We start from the raw sequence: 23,460 nt of genomic DNA on the forward strand, positions 1-23,460 counted from the left end.
TATTATTTTATTTATTAGGTGAGATATTAATTTACATTATTTAAAATTTATAATTATATTAAAAATATTACTACGAATCAGTAATATTAATATTAATATTAATATTTTTGATGTTAAATTATGATTTTTCATTTTGAAAAAATAAATACAAAATTATCTTATTAATTTTTACTATGTAACGATATAAATTTTTAATCTTTTTTAAATATTTGAGATAAAAATCTGACATAATTTAAAAATAAAAGCAATTTAATTTTTAAATAATTAATAGTTTATATTATTTCGGCCTCGCTTTAACTAGTGTAAAGTTAAATTGCTTGATAAATAAATCTCGATCAACATAGCAATTTTTTTTTCATTCAATTTTTATGTTCACGTTATGTTCAAAATTTTTATGTTACGTTGTCTTACGTAAACAAATCCTTAAAAAAAGTTTATTCGCATATACAGAGGGAATTCTAAATCATAATTTTAAAATTTCGGTTCAAGGCTATTATTTGTCAAATAATTTTTAAATATATTAACAATATTTATATATGAGTAAAATTGGTGGAATATTATACTATGATATTGGTCATTGACTGGTTGTTTACAAAGATTGCTAATTTGAAATTAAATCTTTACGATTTAAAAAATAATTCTTAATAGATATTTTAGTTTATAAACTTATTTCAATGTCTTTATCAGTTTAGAATCACTAAATATTCATATATTCGTTTCTAATAATAAATATAATCTGTATAGTCTGTATAATCATGTAGACATGGAATTATTTTATTATTTTTTAATAATTATATTTTTATGAAACGTACATGTTATCTTTTCATTTCAATAAAGTTTTCATTATATTTAAAGTTGTTTTCAGAAATTACTGCTTCTAGTTATGATATATTTAACGTAGAAGATGATCCGTGTATGCGTAATCCAATTAAATAAATTTTTATTTAATTGCTATAACTTGGAAGATAAGAATTAGATCATAACAGTTTCTTGACAGAATTCATTTCTTTTTTTTCTTATTAATATTATTATAATTTATTTATTTATTTTATAAAATTTGAAATTACTTATTTAAAATAAATATATGTTATATATTTTTATAATTTCATGAAACATACGAATATTTTTTTCAATTGTAAATTTAATAAAGAAAATTATATTTCGAAACTAATATTATTATCTATAAAAATTTATTCTATTCTAATTATATTCAAATATTATTATATATTATATATTAAAATAAAATAAAATAAAAATAAGAAAAAATTATGCTTTCAATTTATATTTTGGTTTAAATGATTCTCAATAAATAACCTATAAGGAAAAAAATTTAGTTCTTTTTGATCATTATATGTTTTATAAATAAAACAGATACGTGCAAGATATACAAGATTTTCCGAAAAATCAATCATTTAATATCTGAATTTTTTTTATTAAAATTTCAATCTTTATCATCTTTATTAAACTTTCAATCATCATATAAAACTAGAAAAAAATCCTCGTAATAATATTTATTTTTAATTAAAAATAATTTCTTTCATCGCAAATAATTATCTAGATATAATTATTAATTGTTTATATAATGAAAAAAATTAGTAATACTTTTACAAGTAATGATCCGTTTATAAAAAAAGTATTTCAAAAATTAATATTTTTCAATTTTTTCTCTGAAAAATCTCTTTAGAATTTATTATTACATTTTATTTAAAAAAATATAAACATTTTTGTGAATATTTTTGTAAAAAAGGAACTATTATTTTTAGTTTTTGGATATTGGATTTGAAGATGTATATAAATGTATATCAATACAATTTTACGCTATTTCACTTGGAAGAAATTCAGCGACATGTACGATCCATTAGTTTTAAATCGAATCTTTCGTCTGCACCTGTTCATTTTTTCCACATTCCGCATTTAAAATCAATTCTAATTTAACTCAGATATTGTTTCGAAGAATTTCACGTGTCTAACAACGAGAATTCAAGTCGTCTCAATCCTATAGAATCCTAAATATAAAAATACAATTCCTAATAAATAAAGATGAGGAAAAGTTAAATTTCCTTTCGTTCTTATTGAATTATCAATGCAATTTAGAAAATAGACAATTGATAAAGGAATAAATTCCGTAACAATTTTTTTTATAGAATAAATTATCTTTTGTTCCATCTATCCAGATTTAAAACTTAGAAAATTTTATTGACAATTTTTCTTTGAAAAAGGAATGATATTCGAGCGAATAAAGATAGTAAAATAAATAAAAATTTAGGTAATTTTTGCGAATCTGCATTGTTTGAAATAATTTCAGTTTCATTAAATATCGTTACAAAGTAATTTCAACAGATACTATGGAGTTTGAATGATTCACATTGTTCTTTCAATATGTCTACCTGTGTAATTGATTATAACGATTGTCCAATTGAGGTATCTCGTTTTTAATCTTCGTTACACTTTGGTTGAAGTTGAGAAAAAAGGAATTCCTAAGAAAGTTTGGTTGATATTTTTGATGTTTAAGATCACGAGAAATTCTCAAATTGATAAAATTGCTATAAAATTTTCTTTATTATGAATATAAAAATATCTTTAAAATGAAATTTTATTATTTATCATTTGGAAATATTGATCATTTAACTTAATTAGTTATTGCTTATAATAATAAATATAATAGATTTTTTCCACATAATCTTTTAGATCAGGGTCAAACCAACTTCACCTAATTATATAACATTCTATTTCATCCCGGGATAAAGAAGGCTTTGGAAATATCGAATTAGTTAGTCGATTCTTTCCTGTTTTCATCGTTAGAAAACATTATAGCGAAATGATTTCAGTCGTTCGAATTGAACATTCAATTTCGTGCGGACTATTAATGCGCAGTTATAAGACAACAAGTTTACGATCGTGCATCGATTCGAGACAAGGGGATGGTACACAAGTCTGGAAATGGATATTTTGTGACAGCCACACGTACGGCAATAAAAATAAAAAGGTAATAATAATGGATACAGTCGTGCGCTGTCCATTGAAAACGTCGTTGTATTATCGCGATAATGCTGCACGTTTTTCAATCCTTAGACTTCTGTTGTTTGAGCTTCTTCTCTCCTTCTTCCTTTTTTTTCTTTTTCCAGCTTTGTTTCTCTTATGCTTTCATTTTGTTGCTACTTTTATTTTTCAAAGGGATAAAGCAAACGCGAGCCGGAAAAAATAAATTGCACGTGTCACTATAACAGAAAAGTTCAAATTATATAGCGTTCCTGGGTGGCGTTATACCGATGCCATTGAAAAAGAAAGTCTAGATATTGAGATACCGCTTCAAAAGCCGGATTCTATTGTGAATATAGAACATAATCGAATTTTTGCTTTTCTTTTTTTTTTTTTTTNTTTTTTTTTTTTTTTTTTTTTCGTTTGAAAATTGAAAAACAAATTCAAATTGAATACTTTATGCGATATATTTGTGCGAATAAATGGTCTTTTCGTTTTCCTTTCCTAACTTGGTATTTGTCGTGGAACTATATCTTTGAAGAAATCATGTTCTACAAAGAAAAGATGTACAGAATTAATCATTTAATATTTTAAAGTTATTATATTTTAATTATTACTGAAAATTCATATTCGTCTTTAATGGAAGACAATATCGCTGCAACATTTACATATATCTACGATAAGTGGAACCAGATGGGTTTATATAGAAGTTTTGCGGTAAATCAAGATTTTCTACGCGAACTTGCAAAATTATTACTTGGAAACATACCAATAAATATATCTTTAATGATTTTGTACAATGTACAAATATAATTAACATTTGCAATAAGATTTTCTGCAAATATAGTAATGAGTAACGAGGTATCGATTGAAATTATACATTGACGTTTTCTTGTATTCGCATGATAAAACTTTAAACGAAATAAAATAATGGATGTAATTTTTTTTTTAAAATGAAAACTTTTATCTAAATAATAATAGTTAATCATCGATTATTTGAATAACAATCAAAATCAAAATTTAATCAAATTAATCGCGAAATTGTTCGAAAGGAGATATATATTATTAAATCGTTTGAAAAGATGATATAAAATGGTATGGTATGCCGATGTTGAATAATGAACGAGTACGCTTAAGTTTAATGCAGTAGTAAATTATTCAATTATGAATTATTGATTATGAATTTTTCCATTGTAATGATAAATTTCCATTGTAATGATCTTATGGTACATGCCAAATATTCAATAAAACAAGCTATAACGATCAAGAATGTAAATGATGAAAATAAAAAATTATAATTATTCTTTCTCAAATACTTTCTTTTTCAAAAGATACAAGATGAAAGATATTAATTTTTAGAAATCAGATATCTGAATTGGCGGGATTCGGATGGTTGAAATTCATTTTAAAGGGAAATTTTCAATTTGAATGATAAAAGTCTCCGTGTAACTTGACTTTCATGTTTGAAATAAGAGTTTCGAAGAAAGGAAAAGAAACACAAAATTGTGCGTGATATGTAGCATCGTAACGAAACAACTCGAAACATTTTAAACTGAATCTCTGCCCCGGAAACGTATGTTGGAAGAGAAAAAAGCATTAAAATGCTCGCGAAAGTTAAATGCACGCTTTCTACTTCTCGTACATGATGCGAAAAGAAAGAAACAAGCAAGTAAGAGATCGGTCTCTTGCTTGTTTGCAATTTGTCGAATTTGCCCGACTATTCTAATTTCATACGAAATAACGATGACTCAATGAATTAATTATTACTCGTTTTGGTCAAGATTCTTCTTCGAGAAATAATTATGATTTTGTAAATTCATCGGATGCTACTAAAAAAATTTCATAATAATTTTTAAATTTATATGATTTAATTAAACTTAAAGTAATGTAACATGAGGGTTTACTTATTAAATATAGATTAAAATAGTTAATATCGAAGCTATAAAAAAAATAAGTTAAAACATTATTCAATAGATACTTTAGCATCTTGGGCATCAAGAGTATGAATCTCAACTTTGAAAATAGAAAAAATATGATGGTAAAAAAATTTATATAAATTTTTGGAAAGATTTTTCAAGAAATATGATAATTTCGTAAAGTATCAAAGTAAAAAATCAATTGATGACTTCGACAGACGAAGAGAGAGTTTTAAATGATCGAACGAATTAATCGGATATTTTTTCCATCATCGGTTGAAATAATTTGTGCTCAAGACACGCCATTATAATTTTACTCGATCAAATATTTGTCATCATTTTAGTGAATGATATTTTGATCTCTCGTATATTATTATTCCTCTTTCATTGATCGATAATTAATCGTTATCTCTATTGCCTAAGAATGCTCGAATATAATACCATGGTGCAAATATTCTCTCTACTTTGCATACGTGGCGTGGTAACGAGAAACCTTTTATGTGTTCGAGAAATCCAGCGGAAAAGTGACAATTATTTGGTATTGGAAGAACGATTGAATGTTTTTGTGAGGTGAATGAAGAGATAAGGAAACTTTAATTGCAGAAAATAAGAAAATTTTAATTACAAAAAATAAGAGATTTTGAAGAAAAAAGATAAAATTAAAGAAATATTTTATAAATTTAATAGATATTTTATCAAAAATGAAGTTATAAGTTAAGAATTTTTATTTGAAAAAAAAAGAAAATATTATAAATATCCAATCTAGAAAGATCATAGATTAAATTTTGTTTCAAAAATTAGGTAAAGATTTATATCGTAAACACAATATTATAAATTTTATTTATAATATTGTTCATAGATTTAATGTTGCACATCATGGTTAAAACAATTTAATTATAGACGAGTTCGGTAGTTATATCGAAAGGAAAACAAGCAAAGCTAAGGAACGAGTAAAAGAAACAAGTTAATTATATCTTTCGCGAATAAAATCAGTCGAGCATGAAATTTTGTAATATTCAAATAGATAATATTACATCTTGCAAAATTTAGTAAACAAAATATTGAAAATAACGTTAATTTCAAAAATATTAACAAAAATTTTCGTTAATTAAAATAATTAGGATAAAAAGTGAGATTGATTTCGATATATTATTATGTAATTATACATTCTTGCAGAAGTTATTAATTAATATTGATAAAGAAATAGAAAAATATATTTTTAATGAAATTAATTTTCATTGTTCATGTAGATTAATTTTTCTAATTGACTCGTAGAAGAATATATTATTTTTGAATAATTTGTTTAAACTTATTTTTATGTAACTTTTTTTCATTTTTAGAAAGAATAGAAAACAAAATAACTATTTATTATATTTATTTTTCAAATAATCTATACATTTAATATTATTAATCATATATTTTCAAATATCATCTTTTTTGCTAATTCTTCGAAGGAAGAAAATCTTATTATTTCTTAATTATATTATGCAATTATACTACACGTATATTTTTCAATTATTATTATTGTTGGAATCAATCATTGTGTAACAAATTGTCAGTTAGAATAATTAAAATCCAAGTGACGGAAAACAAAGAATGATCGTTGCTCTGATTCGATCAGAATAAGCAATACCTTTTGTTCTATATCGCGTCGCTATTTTTCAAGAATTATTTCACGCAACATCACTCTTAGTCGTGAGACGTCGCGTCAAACTACGCGAGAAGTAAAAATGTAAAAATGTTACATGACTTGACAAATATCGCGTATTTATCGTTCGTCACAAAGCATACACGCGATACACAACATACTAGCTTATACCTTTTACCGAGTAAATATAAAAATAGAATTAAAGTCAATGTCGCGGTAGCAATTGTATCGTGATTCAACATCGCGTTCGTCCGTTTATTCTTTTTTCTATTGGTTCTTTTTATTCCTCTTGTATTTAATACCCGTGAAAAGAATTTATTCTATCTATGAAAGCAAAAAAAAGATAGATAGATAAATAGATAGATAGATAGATAGATAGATGAGAGAGATAAAAAGAAAAAGAGAGAGAGAAAGAGAGAGAGAAAGAGAGAGAGAGAGAGAGAGAGAGAGAGAGAGAGAGAGATAGGCGATTTTAAAACTGTTTATAAAAAATTGTATAGGATAATTTTTTAATCATTGAATTGAATCGTAAATTCGTCTAAACGAAATTGTAAGATACAATACAAGATATTGAGAATGAACAATTTCAAAACGATCAATAACGAATAATAATTAACGATTGGTCTTAATATAGAAATACATCTCGAGTTTATTTTATAGGATGAAATCTTTCTATTTTCACGTCTTAAAAAATTAAATTTTCTCTAAATCTTCTCTTTCTTCTTTTTTTTTTAATTATTTTATATTAAAAGAAAATTAGAAGATAAAAATGAAACAGTTGAAATTTATAAAGAAACATCGATAATTGATATATCAATTTTAAATGAAATTTTATCCAATTGTTTTTCGTGTTGACTTAAGAATTCTGGAAAAAATATAATAAAATTTTTAGATTGATTCAATAAACAATTGTGTGAAATTTCATTAAAATCAATTATATTATTATTTTATTTATTAATTATATTATATTAGTTAAGCCAATTAAACCGATATTTTTTTGTTATGATTACAAAACTCGATCGAAGTTTAATAATTCTTTTTTATTTTTTGTGCAAAATTATATTATAAAAGGAATGCGCCTTTGAATTATCTCATAATCGATGTGAAACAATCACGTGAAATTTTACTCGTTTTTGTAAATTTTTTTATTACGATTTATCGTGACTTACATCACGTATTTTTCCAATGATATTCTTCGATACCCAATATTGACCAGACAATATGTTCATTTCGATGAAACGATATTGAAATTCGTGCTCTCGATTTTATCCGTTTCCCTGCTATTATTTTCGCTCTAAATCACTCCGAAAATTACCCCTTTTTCGAATGACAATAGATAAAAGAGAAATTATGTCGTACTTTACCGATAATATTCTTCTTGTCGAAGAAACGTGACCGACCATAGCGATTCTTTTTTGAAACATTTTAAACGGTTCCTTAAGGATCGATTCCCCAACAGGAAGTGAGCAGAGGTCGAGAAAGAGGTAACGTAATTACTTTCTGACTCAACGATATCCAAGATCTCAATTTTCATATCGTAGGTAAAAAGAAAAGTATCGATAATCTATGGATTATATTAATAATCTGAGATAATACGTTCCGACGTAATATTTCGGTTAATATCGTTGACATCGATATTGCGATTTAAGATTTCAATATTTAACACAATGGTGCAATCGAATCAGCTGGTTAAACAGAGGAAGAAAGAAATTTGTATCTTTAAATATTTAATTATTGCGAATTCATTGGAATAATATTATATCGTATTTTATCTTATAAATAGATATAAGTTTAAATTTAAAAAGAAATAAGATTTTGAAAATGTGAAAATTTTGTTTCATTAAATTTATCGAGTATGAGAGTTTTATAGAAATTTTGTAATTTATAATCGGTTTGCTTGAGATGCATCGGAAGGTACTTGAAATGCTTTCCTATTTAAATAAAATAAAACGAAATAAATTCAATTATACGCGTACTACGTATACATACAAAAATAACAATTAAAGCGAAGATATAATTAAAGCGATAGAAGTAATAAGTTAGTCGACTATCATTTGATTAATAAATAATAACGATTTATTGACTTGAGAAGTTTATGATAGAAATAAAAAAACTGTTCATAATAAGATAGCAATATTCTTGTTATAAAAATAGCGATAATTAAATTTTGAAAGATTAAACTTTTCCGAATTTGAACATATCCAATTATAATTGTAAAAACACATATGGCAAATATTAAGAATGAATGTTAATAAAAGTTATAGTATCGTTTTTTTCATTAATCATAATTGCTTTTTCTTAATATATAATAAGTAATAAGTACTAAATAATAATAACTTTTTTAATAAGTACTAAATAGAATTTAATTTAAAATCAATATCAAAATTATATAATGCAAAATTCGTTATTTATTATTTTTTATTAAAAAAGTTGATGATGAAAGAAAGTTCATTAAAAAGTCCTAAATCGTTGGTGGATTTCAACTAATAGAGAAACGAAAAAATTACAATTAATAGAGATAGAAAAGAATGAAAAAGAAAGAGAGAAAAAAAATTAAAAGAGAAGAAAATCGCGTAACTACGATAACAAAAAAGATAATCGATCCGACATAAATCGGGATAAAAGATAGTAAATGAATAGTAATAGTAATAGATTAATAAATGGATACTTACAATACACAACCATGGAGGAACTCGCGGACTGTTCGTCCGCGTAAGTGGATATGACGCACTTGTATTCGCCAGTAAGATCGATACCGGGCTTATTCAATTTCATGGCTCGATACGTGGTGTACGGATCGTCGCTGGCTTTGTACTTCAGGTCGACGTACTTCCGCGTGATGTCCCCGGCCAAAGGGTCCCTACCGTATATCCATTGGTAAGCCACTTCGTTGGCGTTGAAGAACCATTTTACGACTAATCCCTTGCTCGGTGTGTCCTCGAGATCGTAGTCGCAGTCCAGAATCACGTAATCGGTGTCGTCGGCTTTCACCATTGATGGTATGTTCATGGTTTTTATTACCAGCTGCCAACATTCTGGAGAAAAAAACAGTAAAGATGAGAAAAAAAGAGAAAAGGAAATAGAATGAAGATAAGAATGCTTCTTTTCTGATATTTCTTTTTTCTCTTGTTCTTAATTAATGAATTCATAAAATGAAAATTACACGAAAAAAGAAAATAATAATAATTTTTAATCAAACATAAAATTAGACGAAAACTAATAACTAATACTAATAACTAGAAAACTAAAATTAATAACTAACTAAAGATTGAAAGAATAACGAGAAATCATGATGATCAATGAAAAAAATCATCCAATCGCTCTCGAATTTTCGAGGATTCGTCGTATTTTCTATTTCGTTAATATTATAATAATTATTGTACAAATGAATTCATACGTTGGTTATTTATACGTTGCATAATAAATGATGTAAAACGGAAATTTAAGTATTGTTTAATTGCTACTGAGAATGTTATTGCGATTATTGTAGCAACGAGATAGTCGCATAATTATTCGTAGACCAATCTTGCCTTGAGTATATTGCGACGAATTTTCTACGAGCAATCCACTTTTCACACGAGTACGGAGTTTAAAAAGTTTAAAAATATTTTGAAATTCATGAGCGATACACGGTAGAAAATCATATCAGCTTTGACGCATATTTTATTCGTTCATTGTTTTGCTCGTTTTGAAAAAATTATACAAAGTAAGGAAATTCGTTAAGCGAAGTTCTTTATATATAATAATGTAAAATAATATTTATATTATAGCGATACAGTGAATTTCATATAATAAGTAATATATGTTACAAATACATAAATGTTGTTTCGTCGAAAAAAACACAATTGTAAAATAAAAAAGTAGTGTGTTTCAAGAAAAATAGCATATTTTCAATAAAAAGAAAATATAATGATAAGAAAATATTTGAAAATATTTGTGGATTGACACACAAATATATAGATTGTCTCAAACAGAAAGCACAGTTTCATTTTGATGACATCCTCTCTTCAGTAACGTCCAAAAAGCGAACATTCGCTGAGAATGATTCGCCAACGATGGCAAATTCAGAATACATTATTTATTTATCGCCATTTACCAAAGTGCATTTATCATCTTGTTTATGAGTTCCAATGTTTATAATGTAATTATGCGTACAGCTTCTTATTTATTGTAGTTATAAAATGTTCGTTATAAAATCTGTAAATTAATCTTTGTTTCTTTTTTCTTTTTTTTTTTTTTTTAATATTAGAATTAGATATTGATTTCTAGTATATACTTTATATATTATATTGTAGAGAGAATATATATTTTAAGTAAATGAACAGAAATGAAATAATATAATGAAAATAAACAAAAAATAATACTAGTTGATTTGTGCAAAAAAAACTTGAAAAATATAATATTTTTAAAATTGTATTTCGACAGAAAATAATATAATGTTATAACTAAAAAAAAAAAATATAATTAATATAATTAAAATAATATATAATATAATTAAATATAATTAAATATAATTAAATATAAATTAATTAAATATAATATAAAATTATAACGAAAAAATAGAAAATAATATTAAAAAAAAATTGCATCGAATTTAAAATGTTTGAAAAGCCAAAATGTTATAATTATGTCTCAGTTACTTTTCCAATCTTATCAAAAATGCGAGCAAACGTCTTTCTAGAATCGTCAATATTGCCACTGCCATCGTGAGAAAGGGTTTCGTACAATCATAATAATTATGCGAAAAATAAAAAAGGCAAATGGACAATGATAATTATGAAATATCGTTCTCACGGAAGAAATAGTTTGCTCGCTTTGTAAGAAAGAAAGCTTCTTTCATCCAGCCAGTTTTCTCAGACTCTTTTCTCTCCATCCAGTATCTTTTTTGTTACGCGTAAACGCTGGACGTTCCTGTGTGTCTCGCTTCTTTTGCCAGCTGGAAAGTTTCCGCGAGTGGAGAGACACGTCGCTTTATCCACGACGAAAGTTCGAAATTTATGGGTGGCAGTCGCGCGAAAATTTTCACTTTTAGTTGGGCCACGGCGAACTTATACGTTCCTACGGATATCTGAGAAAAGTTAGCCGACCGCGAAACTATCTATCGTGGAAAACGTTCAGCATCCATCGTTGGAATTGTGCGTGATCGTGTCTTTCAGTTTTCGCCATTCATCAACTCCTATTCTAATCTTGTCCTATTCTAATCTTGTCAGGGTAGCACAATAGTTGAGAAATGTAACCGGTAGCTAGGATTTTTCGGCTATATTGTAGAGGCATTAGAAACGAATCGAAAGAATGGAATAAAAGATGAAATGGAAAATAGCAATTTTAGAACTATTATTTTATATTGAATCTTTCGTATAATTGGATAATGGAATATCGTTAAAATTGGATACAGAAGAAATTTTTAAAAGACAAGATATAATGCAGAATATAATTTTTGATTGACGTTAAGCAACGAATATTTTTATTACTAAAATTACTAGATTTTCACAAAAAAATTATTCTTTTTTAATAACTTTTTACTTTATTTCTATCAATTTTTATAATTTTGTAAATTATAACTCGATTCGAGTCTTAAACAATTTGAAAGAAATACATTCGTTCCTTTTCAAATTTCATTTCTCTAATTCACGAACACTATTGTTCAAGAAGATATTTTGAATTTTTTGGTTCTTGCAAATATTATAATTTTAATATTTTTATTTTACTGGAAAAATTAAACAAATCAAAATAGAAAATTCATTAAAAGATCAACTTTTTTACTTTTAAATAAAATAACAAAAAAAAAGAGCTGTACGTCTAATAATTCCGGAGATAATAAAAATATTCTTATAAAGACAATTTTTGTGAAAATTTCTAAATCAAAAAAAAAATTATACTGAAAAAAAATTAATAAAAATTATATTCGAAAGAAATTTTTATTCTCAAAAATAAAAAATTATTAATCGTTGCTTTATACAATATTATTCATTGTTAATTCGCAATGGTATTTCAAATAATTATCAAATGATTAAATAACAAATATATCTATTTATGATACGATAGGTCTCAAATTTTAGCACTTTTTTTATAAAAAAAGAACACAATAAAGAAATTTTTTCTTATTTCTAAGGAAATTTATTTTGAAAGATGATCAAAGCATAAAAAAAATCTCTTTATCATTCATGATAAATATTTTCTTCGAGCGGATATAGGATAAATTAACCGAAACTCGATCGTATTGTTCTTTGTTAATCGTTCGCACAGTGAAATCAGTTTTTCGTATTACAAAGACGTGGAATTGTCGGTCCACAGGTTTTCCATCGTTTCCGCTCGTAATTTCTGTTTGCAAATAAATCCTAAAGTAGCGCAGAAAGTAATTTTGTCAACTTTGATTAAGAGACTGGTCGGCCGCACAATTTCAAAGGACCGAAGCTACATTTTCCAACAAGAGATATAACGGAAACAAGACAGCGCGAACCAAATCTACGTATTCATACTGGAGAGTTTACAACGATATGCATCATGGTAACTTGGCGGAAAGGTCGTCAGAAGTCGAAGAGTGTTCTCCGATGTGTATCGCAAATCAGTGTCTTTGAACTAGTTCCGAATATATGTATATACTGTTATAAACCGTCTCACCAGGTGTCATTTTATCCGTTCAATCTATTTATCTTCAACTCAAGATTCTACCAATTTTCATTCATATCTTCCAGGCAATGGTGTTTCCGTACATTGTCTTTTAGTTAATCAGAATATTATATTGTTGTCTCTTGAGCACGACTGGTTTGAAAGTAATAAAGACGCATTTGCATTAGATCATTCGCTGAATTCTCTTGTCGACGATCACTTGTATTCGTTAGAAAAAAAAAAAAAATAATTAATATTAATGACGAGAGAACGATAGAAAATCAAGAAATTTTGAAGATAATTTTAAGAAGCGACTACAAAGGATTTTAGTTAAAAAATATGAAAGCTGAAGCGAGACGGATTTGAATTGACAAACAAGCGTGAAAATGAAGCATAAAGAGGGATCGTAAGTAGAGAGTTTCTCGTTTGAGAAGAATTCAATTTATGCACGTTAGAACACACAAGAGAACGTGTATCGCGGTTGTTATATTATAACACGATCGTAATAGCAATGATAATAGAGCAGCTGTTTGTTCAGCCGATAATAGTGAAACAATTTGAAGGATAACAAAGGGATGGAATTACATCGTTCGATGGTTGATGAAAGCCGAGATGAGAATAAAGCGAAAAGAGGAGTGAATCTTGTGTTTCCACGATGTTCAAGGTTCGTGGTTCATAAATTGTTAAATTGCTTAAATGGAAAGTTGAGAAAAACTTCGCTTGCATCTTGTCGCGTCGTAATCCGACCTGATGGTCTTGTTCCATTGCATTCAGTTTGACTAACGTTGCTCTTCCCCATCCAACTTAGTTTCTCCTGTCTTTTTTAAACTCTTTTTTCTTTTACAAATTCAATGCGAGATTTAACGAGGCTATCGTTTATTCTTTCGATCAAAAAAATCGAAAAGAAATTGAATAGAAGTATAAAAAATATTATTCAAAAGAGAAATTTCGAACATGCATTAACTAATATATGCATTAATTATTCAATTACAACTGATTAATTATAAAAATAAAATTCAATAACCGTTCAAAAAAATTCACAAAAATTTTCTTACATCCAATTTTGTTACATTGTATAATTATGATTCGTTAAATCCAATTCATTCAAAAAATTAGTCTACGATTTTCTATTTCGATTATTTCGATCGAATGTTTAAAATTTTCTTTTTTCAATATCATTGGTAATATTTTTAAATTCTCAAACGTGTTTGAACGAAGCTGTTCGATTCAGCAACCAATGTCTGATATCTGTTTGGCGTTAAGCTTAAGAGTAAGCGATTTTTTTGACAACCCAACCATTATTTGTAACGAGTACAAATAATAAGGGGAAGCCAAGTTAACGATTCCGAATTACACGTAATATTTCGTTACATACATCGAGTCGCAAGTGACATTATATATCGACACGTGAACGTAATAAAAAATAGTCGTTTAAACACAGTATACAATGACTGATACGTCTCTGACTAATATCCGAAATCGATTTTCGCAAGATATATTTTTAATAAATGAAAATTAACAAATAAAATGAACAAAGTTGTATTTCTTCGTTATTACAGATATATTATAGATATATTAAACGCATTACTAGTAAATATATATATATATATATATATATATATATATATAAGTAAATATACAAAGATTGATGAAATTCATAAATGAATAAATGAATTTTAAATTTTATTATTCTTTTTACAATTGTTACGATTAAATAAATGTCATATAAAAACTCGTAGCATCTAAAGTAGTCTTACCTTGTTTGTGTATTTCTAACGGTATGTTCAATTGCGATAGATAGTTTTCGTTAGATGGAGATTGCGATACCGTCTTCAATTATGATAAATTGCATATAATTATATCGGAGTCTGACACGCTTCATATAACGAGGAGAATGGGGAATTGGGAGCAGTTTATCCAACTGATAAAAGAGTGGATGAAGGAAGGTGGGCACGGGAATGAACGATTTGCATGCTACCGACTTAATCAACACCCATACCTTATGAACGATCCTTTATCACCAACTACTGGACAAAGTCTCTTCGACTTGGTTTATCACGATACGAAAAATGGTTGAACGTCATGCTCGCTAATATTTTACTCGGTTAGGTAGGCTATATAGATAATAATCTCGAGCTCACATCGAATATTTAGTATATTTAGTTTTCGAATATTTAATAATCGATAACGATTGAGAAATGCGTTCTTCGTTTTAAAGTATATAGGAGAGAAAGAGACAAAGAAAGAGAAAATTAAATGCGCTATAACAATGAATTTCGGCATGAAGAGAATTAACTGTCAATTACTGTAATTGAGTCGATTAACTGTAATTCTTGTTGTTTCTTGTTTATTATCTTTTTTTAGTTTTCTTTTGATTTTTATATCAACTTATAATTATCGAAACACTTTTTCTTCTCGTATCTATATTTTTTTGTGGAATGGAAGTCTTCAAAATAATAATAAATCAATAACAAATACTTGAATTGAATTAATATTATATTGTATAATATGTAATTTTAATACTTTGAATGATATGATTATTCATTGTATATGTATATCTAAGAAAGTTTCTAAAATAGATTCTTTGTAAAGAATTAATGATGCGTATACTTCACTTACTCGTTATGCAGTTATTCAAGTTTCACTACTCCCCGAACTTACTACGTATTACTATGAAATCTTACATTACAATTTACCATGGAATGATGGTTTTGTTAACAAGTTTGTTAATTTTTAATAGAAGATTTATAAAAGATATAATCGGTATTTAATGTATTCGTTGAATATTTAGTTTTTAAAATATTTTTATTTTATAGTAACGAATTCTGGATGGCGAGAAATCATTATTTAGCATCGGAAGATTCATTTCAATCTATTGAATTCGCGAACATATAATCGATTAATTACGCGTACCTATTAACATAAGCGGAAGGAAAATAATAGGAATAATACGAATAACACGAATTACAAATTGTTGGTAAATTTACACAAATGCCTAGCATTTTAATTTACTAGAATGCACTAAAGAATGAATCGATCGTAATTCTATTAAAGCTTCTTCTCATTCTTCATATATTGCTCAAATATAAGGAATATTCATTACTGGCAATATTTAATTGAACAAATATCGATATTTATTTAAGATATATTAACAAATATTAAAAAAGATAAATAATATTAGAAAATACTTTGCAACGTTTAATTGAAAGAAGAATGGTATGTTTATATATATATATATATACAATATATATATATATATATTTGTATATATTTGTATATTATATTGTATATTATATTGTATATATATATATATATATATTTGTATATTCTCTTCGTACTTATAAATAAAAAAAATATTCGCGTGATATGTCAATATCTTTCAAAAATTAATTTGATGAGAAGAAGGATTAAAAGATAATAACTGTTTTTTAAACCGTATTATTAATCGCTTAATTTATTTTCCACTTTGTTGAAATTAAAACTCTTCGATATTCGAGTTATTTAAAGTTTTTTACTTTCTTAATTACTTTCTCAATCTCTTAAATTGTAATAAAAATGCACAGATTATAATTTGCCATATCCGTTATATCCGTTTGAATAAATATGAAACTTTCTCCAGATTTCCAAATTTCAATAAGAAATATTCACGATATTTCGTACATTCGTACATAATGAAAAATGTTAAGAACGAAGCTTCAAAGTGATTCGATGCACGTAAAAGTGAGGATAACTTTATTTCTTCGTGACAAAAATATGCACACGAACGAAGTATCCCGAACTGTAAAGCTTACCTCCTTTGCGCGGCTTTTTCTTTTATTTCTTTCCCTTCAAAGCTATCACACGACCGGATCTATACGTGTATTTCGAAAAGAAGGATATTTTTCATGCAAAGCATTCAAGGTACTTGGCCGAGAAAATCCTGCTTCGCGTAGAAACCAAGTTATTTTTCAAGAATGCTTGTACAAAAACCATCCCTTGCTTGTGAGTGAATCTTTTGCGTTTCATGATATTTGAGGCCCGAAATTTTCTCAATGATTGGAAAAACGTGGCAATAAATGAAATTTCATAATGGAAAAAATAGAACAAACGACCAAGATCGTATAAAGAATAGATAAAAATTTATTCGACTCTTACGATTCAAAGTTTTTTCGAAATACATTTTTTTTTCAAAATATACGCAAAGATTTAAGAGTGGTCATTAGGATTCTTCTAATATTCAATATTCTAATAAATTTAAAACCAAGATGTTAAAAACTAAACTAAAATATTCGAATAGTTTTTTAACGTAAAAAAAAATTTGATAAGAGAAAAATTAATTGGAAATATCTAATCGTAGAAGATGATAGATACGTAGAAATAAATTATAATTTTTCATATTGGAATGAGTGAAAAAATGTTTGCATAAATATGTATTAAGTTTAGATGCTTAGAGGTATAAAAACATATTGGATTTTGAATTATCATTTGAACGAGCAAAATAAAAATTTGCGAAGAATACTTATTTCTGGACTAATTTTTTGATATATACATAATTGAGAATCAAAAGAAATAAAGTTTAAAATTGACGAAAATGAAAGTATCGTTATTCCATATTTATATTATTATTTTATTATTATTAATCCTATATGTATATAACGAAAAAAGATAAATGAGAAATGGAAAAAAGGTTTTTAATAAGTTTGCGACTTGTATTTCAAATTTCTTGGATTTAATTCCATTAAAAAATCTTCGATAAAGTTTGTTAATTTCTTTTGTTTGTAAAATAACACGACAAATCCTGATAATTTTCACTCGGAATAAGATGATATTGAAATCAATCCTTCTCGATTATCCGCGAAATTTATATAATAAAAATGGTATAATTCGCATTTCCATCTTTGGGATTGAAACATACTCAGACTCGATATAATTTTCCAGAATATCGAGAAACAAGATTTTAGGTAGGATTTTGTTCCATCTCCCACTCCTGTCCCTATTCTCTACTCCTCTATCCTCCTACGCGGAGAATTTATAAACGTATTTGCATACACAATTTTCACGCTTAACCTCCTGGAAACAGGATTGAATTTAAGATAATAGCGAGCCGAATATGCATGAATTCTTTTTACCGGCCGCAACAATAAATCAGCGAAACGATATTCTAATATCCTGGTCTCGATTCATCCGTTTCCTGTCTACTATATCGTATTCGTTCTTTTCGTTTCTCTTCTTTTTCCTATCTTATAATTTTTAAGATACGCTTTTGTTTCTTGCGAAAAAACTGAAAAATAAGGAAAAATCGATTCGAATAAGTTCGATCTTTCTATAGCTAATCTAGAAAAATGATTAAGAAAAGGAATTTATTTTATTTTACTTTATCGTATTTTTTGCATTAAAAACAAACGATTAAGAAAAGGAATTTATTTTATTTTATTTTATCGTACCTTCCGCATTAAGAATAAGTATTTATTTTTATAGAGAAAGATTTTGGATATTTTTACTTAATTAATTAAATTCAATTTATGAAAGATACACAGCGATTTGAATAAAAGGCGCGTAATTTATACGTAATTCAATAATCTACAAATTAACGATGAACGTATTAAAGGATGTACGTATAGATATGTGAGACAATTGAATATAAATTAGAGGGAATTTTACAAAACGATCGCAATTCTTCTCTATGAAGATATAAAATTTGCATTGATATGCAAATAGAACTAATTTATCTAGATACGTTAAGAAATCTTTCTTTTATTCCAAAATGTATTTACAATTATTTCATCAATCAGATAATTTCGTGCCTTATATTTCGTTCAACGATTGTAATTTATGATTTCTATTGATTTGTTGAGAAAAGATGAAAGAAAGAAGAAAAAAGAAATTAAAAATTTTCATTCCAAGTAATTGAATTATTTCGTTATTCTTGAATTATTTAAATCTGTTTAAATCTATAAATTACTCTGTCATTTAACAATTATCAATTTATCATAAGAAATTTTCTATAAAAATTTATAAAAGTTTTAATCTTTACTCTTTGATTCCCTTCAATTTTCAAATTATTTAATATTTTAACGCTTACAAAGCACCAATATCGTATATCATATACATATACATTCCCACATACCGATTCTTGAAAAACCTGCAAAAAATAGAAAAAGTCGAATTCCTAAATATACTTGTCTCTGTAATATCTATGATTCCTATATCTATCGTGTTTTTAAATTCCTATGGAATTATAATTGATGTCGATGATGAAATCGAAACCATTCCATAAATCCATTTTGGTCGTTTAATCCTATCGACAAGACGCGAAAAAAAGAAGAATTCGTAAATCCAATCTCTCTTTGTTTTTCTTCATCCATTTGATCTTATTCTTTTTTTATTTTTTCATGCGCGGTCACGCTCAGCTTAAATTACATTAACTCGGTTCAGAGCATACGCATGTGCAATTCTTGTCACACGAAATTTCTTTGTTGGATAATACAGCATGGCTCGCAATGTGCTGACCATACAATTAGGACTGAATTGCCGTCACGTATTGTTTTTCCGCCAATTGCGCACTTTTTTGTTATTTCGCGATTCCTCTTAATCTGACGTATATAACGCACTTAGTTTTTTTTACCGATCACCGTTTTTTACCCTCTTTCTTCATCTTTTTCTTTCTTTCATCTTTTATTAATATTTCATATTGTTCGATTGTTCGATAAATATTGTTCAATAATTTTAATATATAATATAACGATTAATTGGCATTAAAGCATGATTTATGATCTATTTCGAAAACAGATTCTACATATTTTCAGATAAAAAATGTCTACACGTTATCAACTATATAAAATAGATTTTCATTTTGATTTTGATTTTAGATTAAGAAAATTGAACAATTTTTTTTCTGTATATACAGTGTATTCTAAGAATACGTTATATTTACTTTAAAAAATCTAATTCAACTTAATTTATTGTATATATTGTATATATATTGTATATATATAATAATATAATTATTATTATTATTAAATAATTATGAATTATTTCATAAATTATACAATAACATAGAATTATGTTTCTTTGGATTAGATCTTTATAAATAAAACTACAGTATACGTTTTAAATTCCCCTAAAGTCAATATTAATCTAATAATATCTTTGCGATACACAATGGCTAATGAATTGCTAATCAATTGCTATGATGATGAAGCGAGTCCATCAACGTAACGGTTCGTGCACATATACACGCGATTTACAAAATTCAAACGATAATCTCTTCGTGATATATGTCGGTTAATAAAATTAACATTAATAATATATAATGTGTCTTTTAATGTTTGAAATTTAAAAAGTTATTCGATTCGTTTTTATTAATTTTTTCTTTATTTGTACGTAGATCAAAATGAAAAGATCAAGAAAATCCTCATCAATATTGGCAAATATACAACTAATATACAGATTTTTTAAATATTTTTGCATCTTTAATTTGTCGATTAAAGTTGTTCTCTCGGTATATAGATACAAAACATTAATATACTCTTGAGACATTTTTGGATGGTTGATTCTAGAAATCAAAATAAATTGCAATAATGTTGGTAATGCTTCTTTCTTAAATTGTAAGTAATTGAAATTTACGTTAAATGAAGCGAGATAGAAAATAGAACGAAACAGCAGCGATATGAGAGAAATAGAATTATCGCTTTATCTTCATTTCATTTTGTCTAATGAAAACTTTAATTATTCATGACTAATAATCAAATAGATTATGATTATGACTAGTAGATTGATGAAATAAATTTCAGTCGACATTTTTGTGTCATTTTGTATTTTACACAGAAAATATATAAAATTTTACTATAGAAAAAAATTGTTCAAAATTGCATGTTTAACGATATATTGCGAGGTGAGTGAAGTCGATTAAGATAAACAGGAATTTCGAATAAAGTTTCTAAACCAATTCTTGTATGCATAAAAAAAAAAATCGCGATTAAAAAAATAATATAGAAAACTCGATCGAATATTCGGTGTTCGATACTGATTTGACTTGCAGAGATCAGTAAGAGTAAATTCGATTCAAGTTCAAATTTGTATAATTGTATATGCATATTTAATTATCTATTTGGACAATAGATATTTAAAAATGGTATTTTTTCGCTCGCTAAAAATTAATAATGTTATTAAATTAAAAATAAATAAATGTGGTTGTATTTTATAGTCTGAAGTCTACTTTATTCTTGTTCCCAAAGAATTCATTTTCTTCGATTTACAAAACGAATCGTAACATTTCTCAATAGTTTAATAAATCCAATTCCTTTAATCTGTTAATTATTATTTTTTAATCGGAATCTTTAATAAAAATTAAATCAAAAATTAATTTAGGCAAATCAATTCGAATGAAATTGTTTTTAATATTCATTCGATTGTAAAAATGGAAATCTTTAATAGAAAATTAAGAGAATATATTCGTCGTACGATGAAACGAATTAATTCATCTTTCTCGCTTATTTATCTTTACTTAGCATAAAATTTAAAATTTAGTATTCTTTTTATAAATGGTTTTCTAATATAGCAGAATCGTCCTTATTATTCGATATGTACTTTATCTTTATTTATATTTACAAAATAGAAAATATTTACTATTGAAAAATTACTGAAACAAAAACTAAATAATATCGTCAAAATCTAACTTTTTGGCACAAGATTAAAAATTATATTTCATCCGGGGACTTGTAGGTGAGAATGCTATTTGCAGAGATATAATCACGGAATATTAGTCGAAATTCTCGATGTAGCAGAAGAAAATAAATTATCGTGCATCGTTGCTTCGAAACGATGCGTCCGCACAAATTATTAGCCCTTGGAGGATCGTGTAATTTTGTTAAGTGGCGGTGGCTCCGGTGTATCGTTTATCGGCCATCGAGTCGCGTTTCGTATACATCTTCGCGGCAAGATGGTACAAACACATAGACACGATACAATTAACACGATTATTTTGCGCGGTGAAGTTGGGACATCTCGGCCTAGTCTCTTGCCCGCAGTGTTCATTTCTCGTGTTTGTTCGTCGCTTGTACTTATCTCGATGTATCCATGTTGTGACAAAGAAGCAAACGGGGAATAGTTGATCCGCAATTAGCGGTCGTGACGGGAATATTCCGGAGGAAAATAGCCGCGGTGCACCTACGATTAATCTCCCTCTGCTCCTTTCTTGGATTGTTCGAATAGGAAAATACTCGTCGATGCTGTAACGCGATACGACGTTTTCTTCCTCTCTATACATCTGCTCGATCGAATTTCTTCCTTCTCCATTTTGCGAGTATCGGGTTGAATTTGAATAATGCAACGACTATGACTATTCGTTTGGGCAGAGCGCAAGGGAATAAGACGGAGGTTAGATCTTTGCCTGGATCTTCTTCGGTTGAAAAATTACAAAAATAAATAAGAATGATATCGAGTGAAGTATATTTTTTGACGGATATAATATTGAGAGAAAGAACCGGAACCGAACAACGTATATAGTTATTTATTTTTTTAATGATTAGTATTAAGGATCTCTTGCGTGGAATCAATTTAGTTTTGTTAAAACATTAAAATTTATTATATTCTTTTTTATTATCTATATTTTTTAATGAAAGCAGATCTGATATAAGTTTGGCGAGCAACTAAACAATTAAATGACAAATATATTTATTATGTCTGTATATATATATATATAAGGAATAGAAAATCACTCTAAGGTGTTTTTTTATAAATTTTTTAGGTGTCAAGTCTAATCTAATCAGAATCTTATTTCAATAGAAAAGAAAGTTCAAGTAGAAAAAATTCAAAATTTCGAGGGCGATATTAAAGCAAGAAAATTTGCGGTCAACATTTTCAAATCTAGCACGAATAAGTTTGCGCGATTGAAAGGAAAAAATGGTTCGTTAGTATAATTTTCACTCTTTTCTTGCAGTACCTCTAATAAAATCGTAACATCCTGATTCTCGACTAATTAAAATCGCTGATCACATACAGATTTTGCAATTAGTTTTTAAAGTTCATTCCGCATTCATTTCTTTTCGCAATCAATTAAATAATTCTTCTGTAAAGCCCGGTCACTGCCTGGACTAACGAACGAGTATTCTAAGAAACTCGTTCCGAGTTTAATACATCCGTTATTTCTGCTGAAAATTAAGGGAATAAACTTTCGCTTCAAATTTTCAACACGATTATTTAGATATCGATGAAATGAAAATTATATCTTTTGCGGTCGATGAAGGAAAATTAACGAATAATTATCGTATAAAAGGAAATTCTGTGATTTATATTTTATAGAGTATAGAAGTAATTTGGATCGATTTA

General features: G+C 26.8%; 1 protein-coding gene across 3 annotated transcripts in view; it reads right to left on the minus strand.

Annotated features, from left to right (window-relative positions):
• Positions 1–23,460, minus strand: part of LOC122713550 — a 421,725-nt gene that overhangs the window by 17,856 nt on the left and 380,409 nt on the right. For all 3 annotated transcript variants that reach the window (XM_043934116.1, XM_043934114.1, XM_043934115.1), the window contains exon 2: positions 9,216–9,578. In XM_043934116.1, the coding sequence (XP_043790051.1) occupies positions 9,216–9,578 (363 nt within the window). The remainder of the gene's footprint in view (positions 1–9,215; positions 9,579–23,460) is intronic.

The sequence above is a fragment of the Apis laboriosa genome, unplaced genomic scaffold (assembly GCF_014066325.1).
Source record: "Apis laboriosa isolate Shangri-la unplaced genomic scaffold, ASM1406632v1 scaffold256_cov150, whole genome shotgun sequence".
Classification (NCBI taxonomy): domain Eukaryota; kingdom Metazoa; phylum Arthropoda; class Insecta; order Hymenoptera; family Apidae; genus Apis; species Apis laboriosa.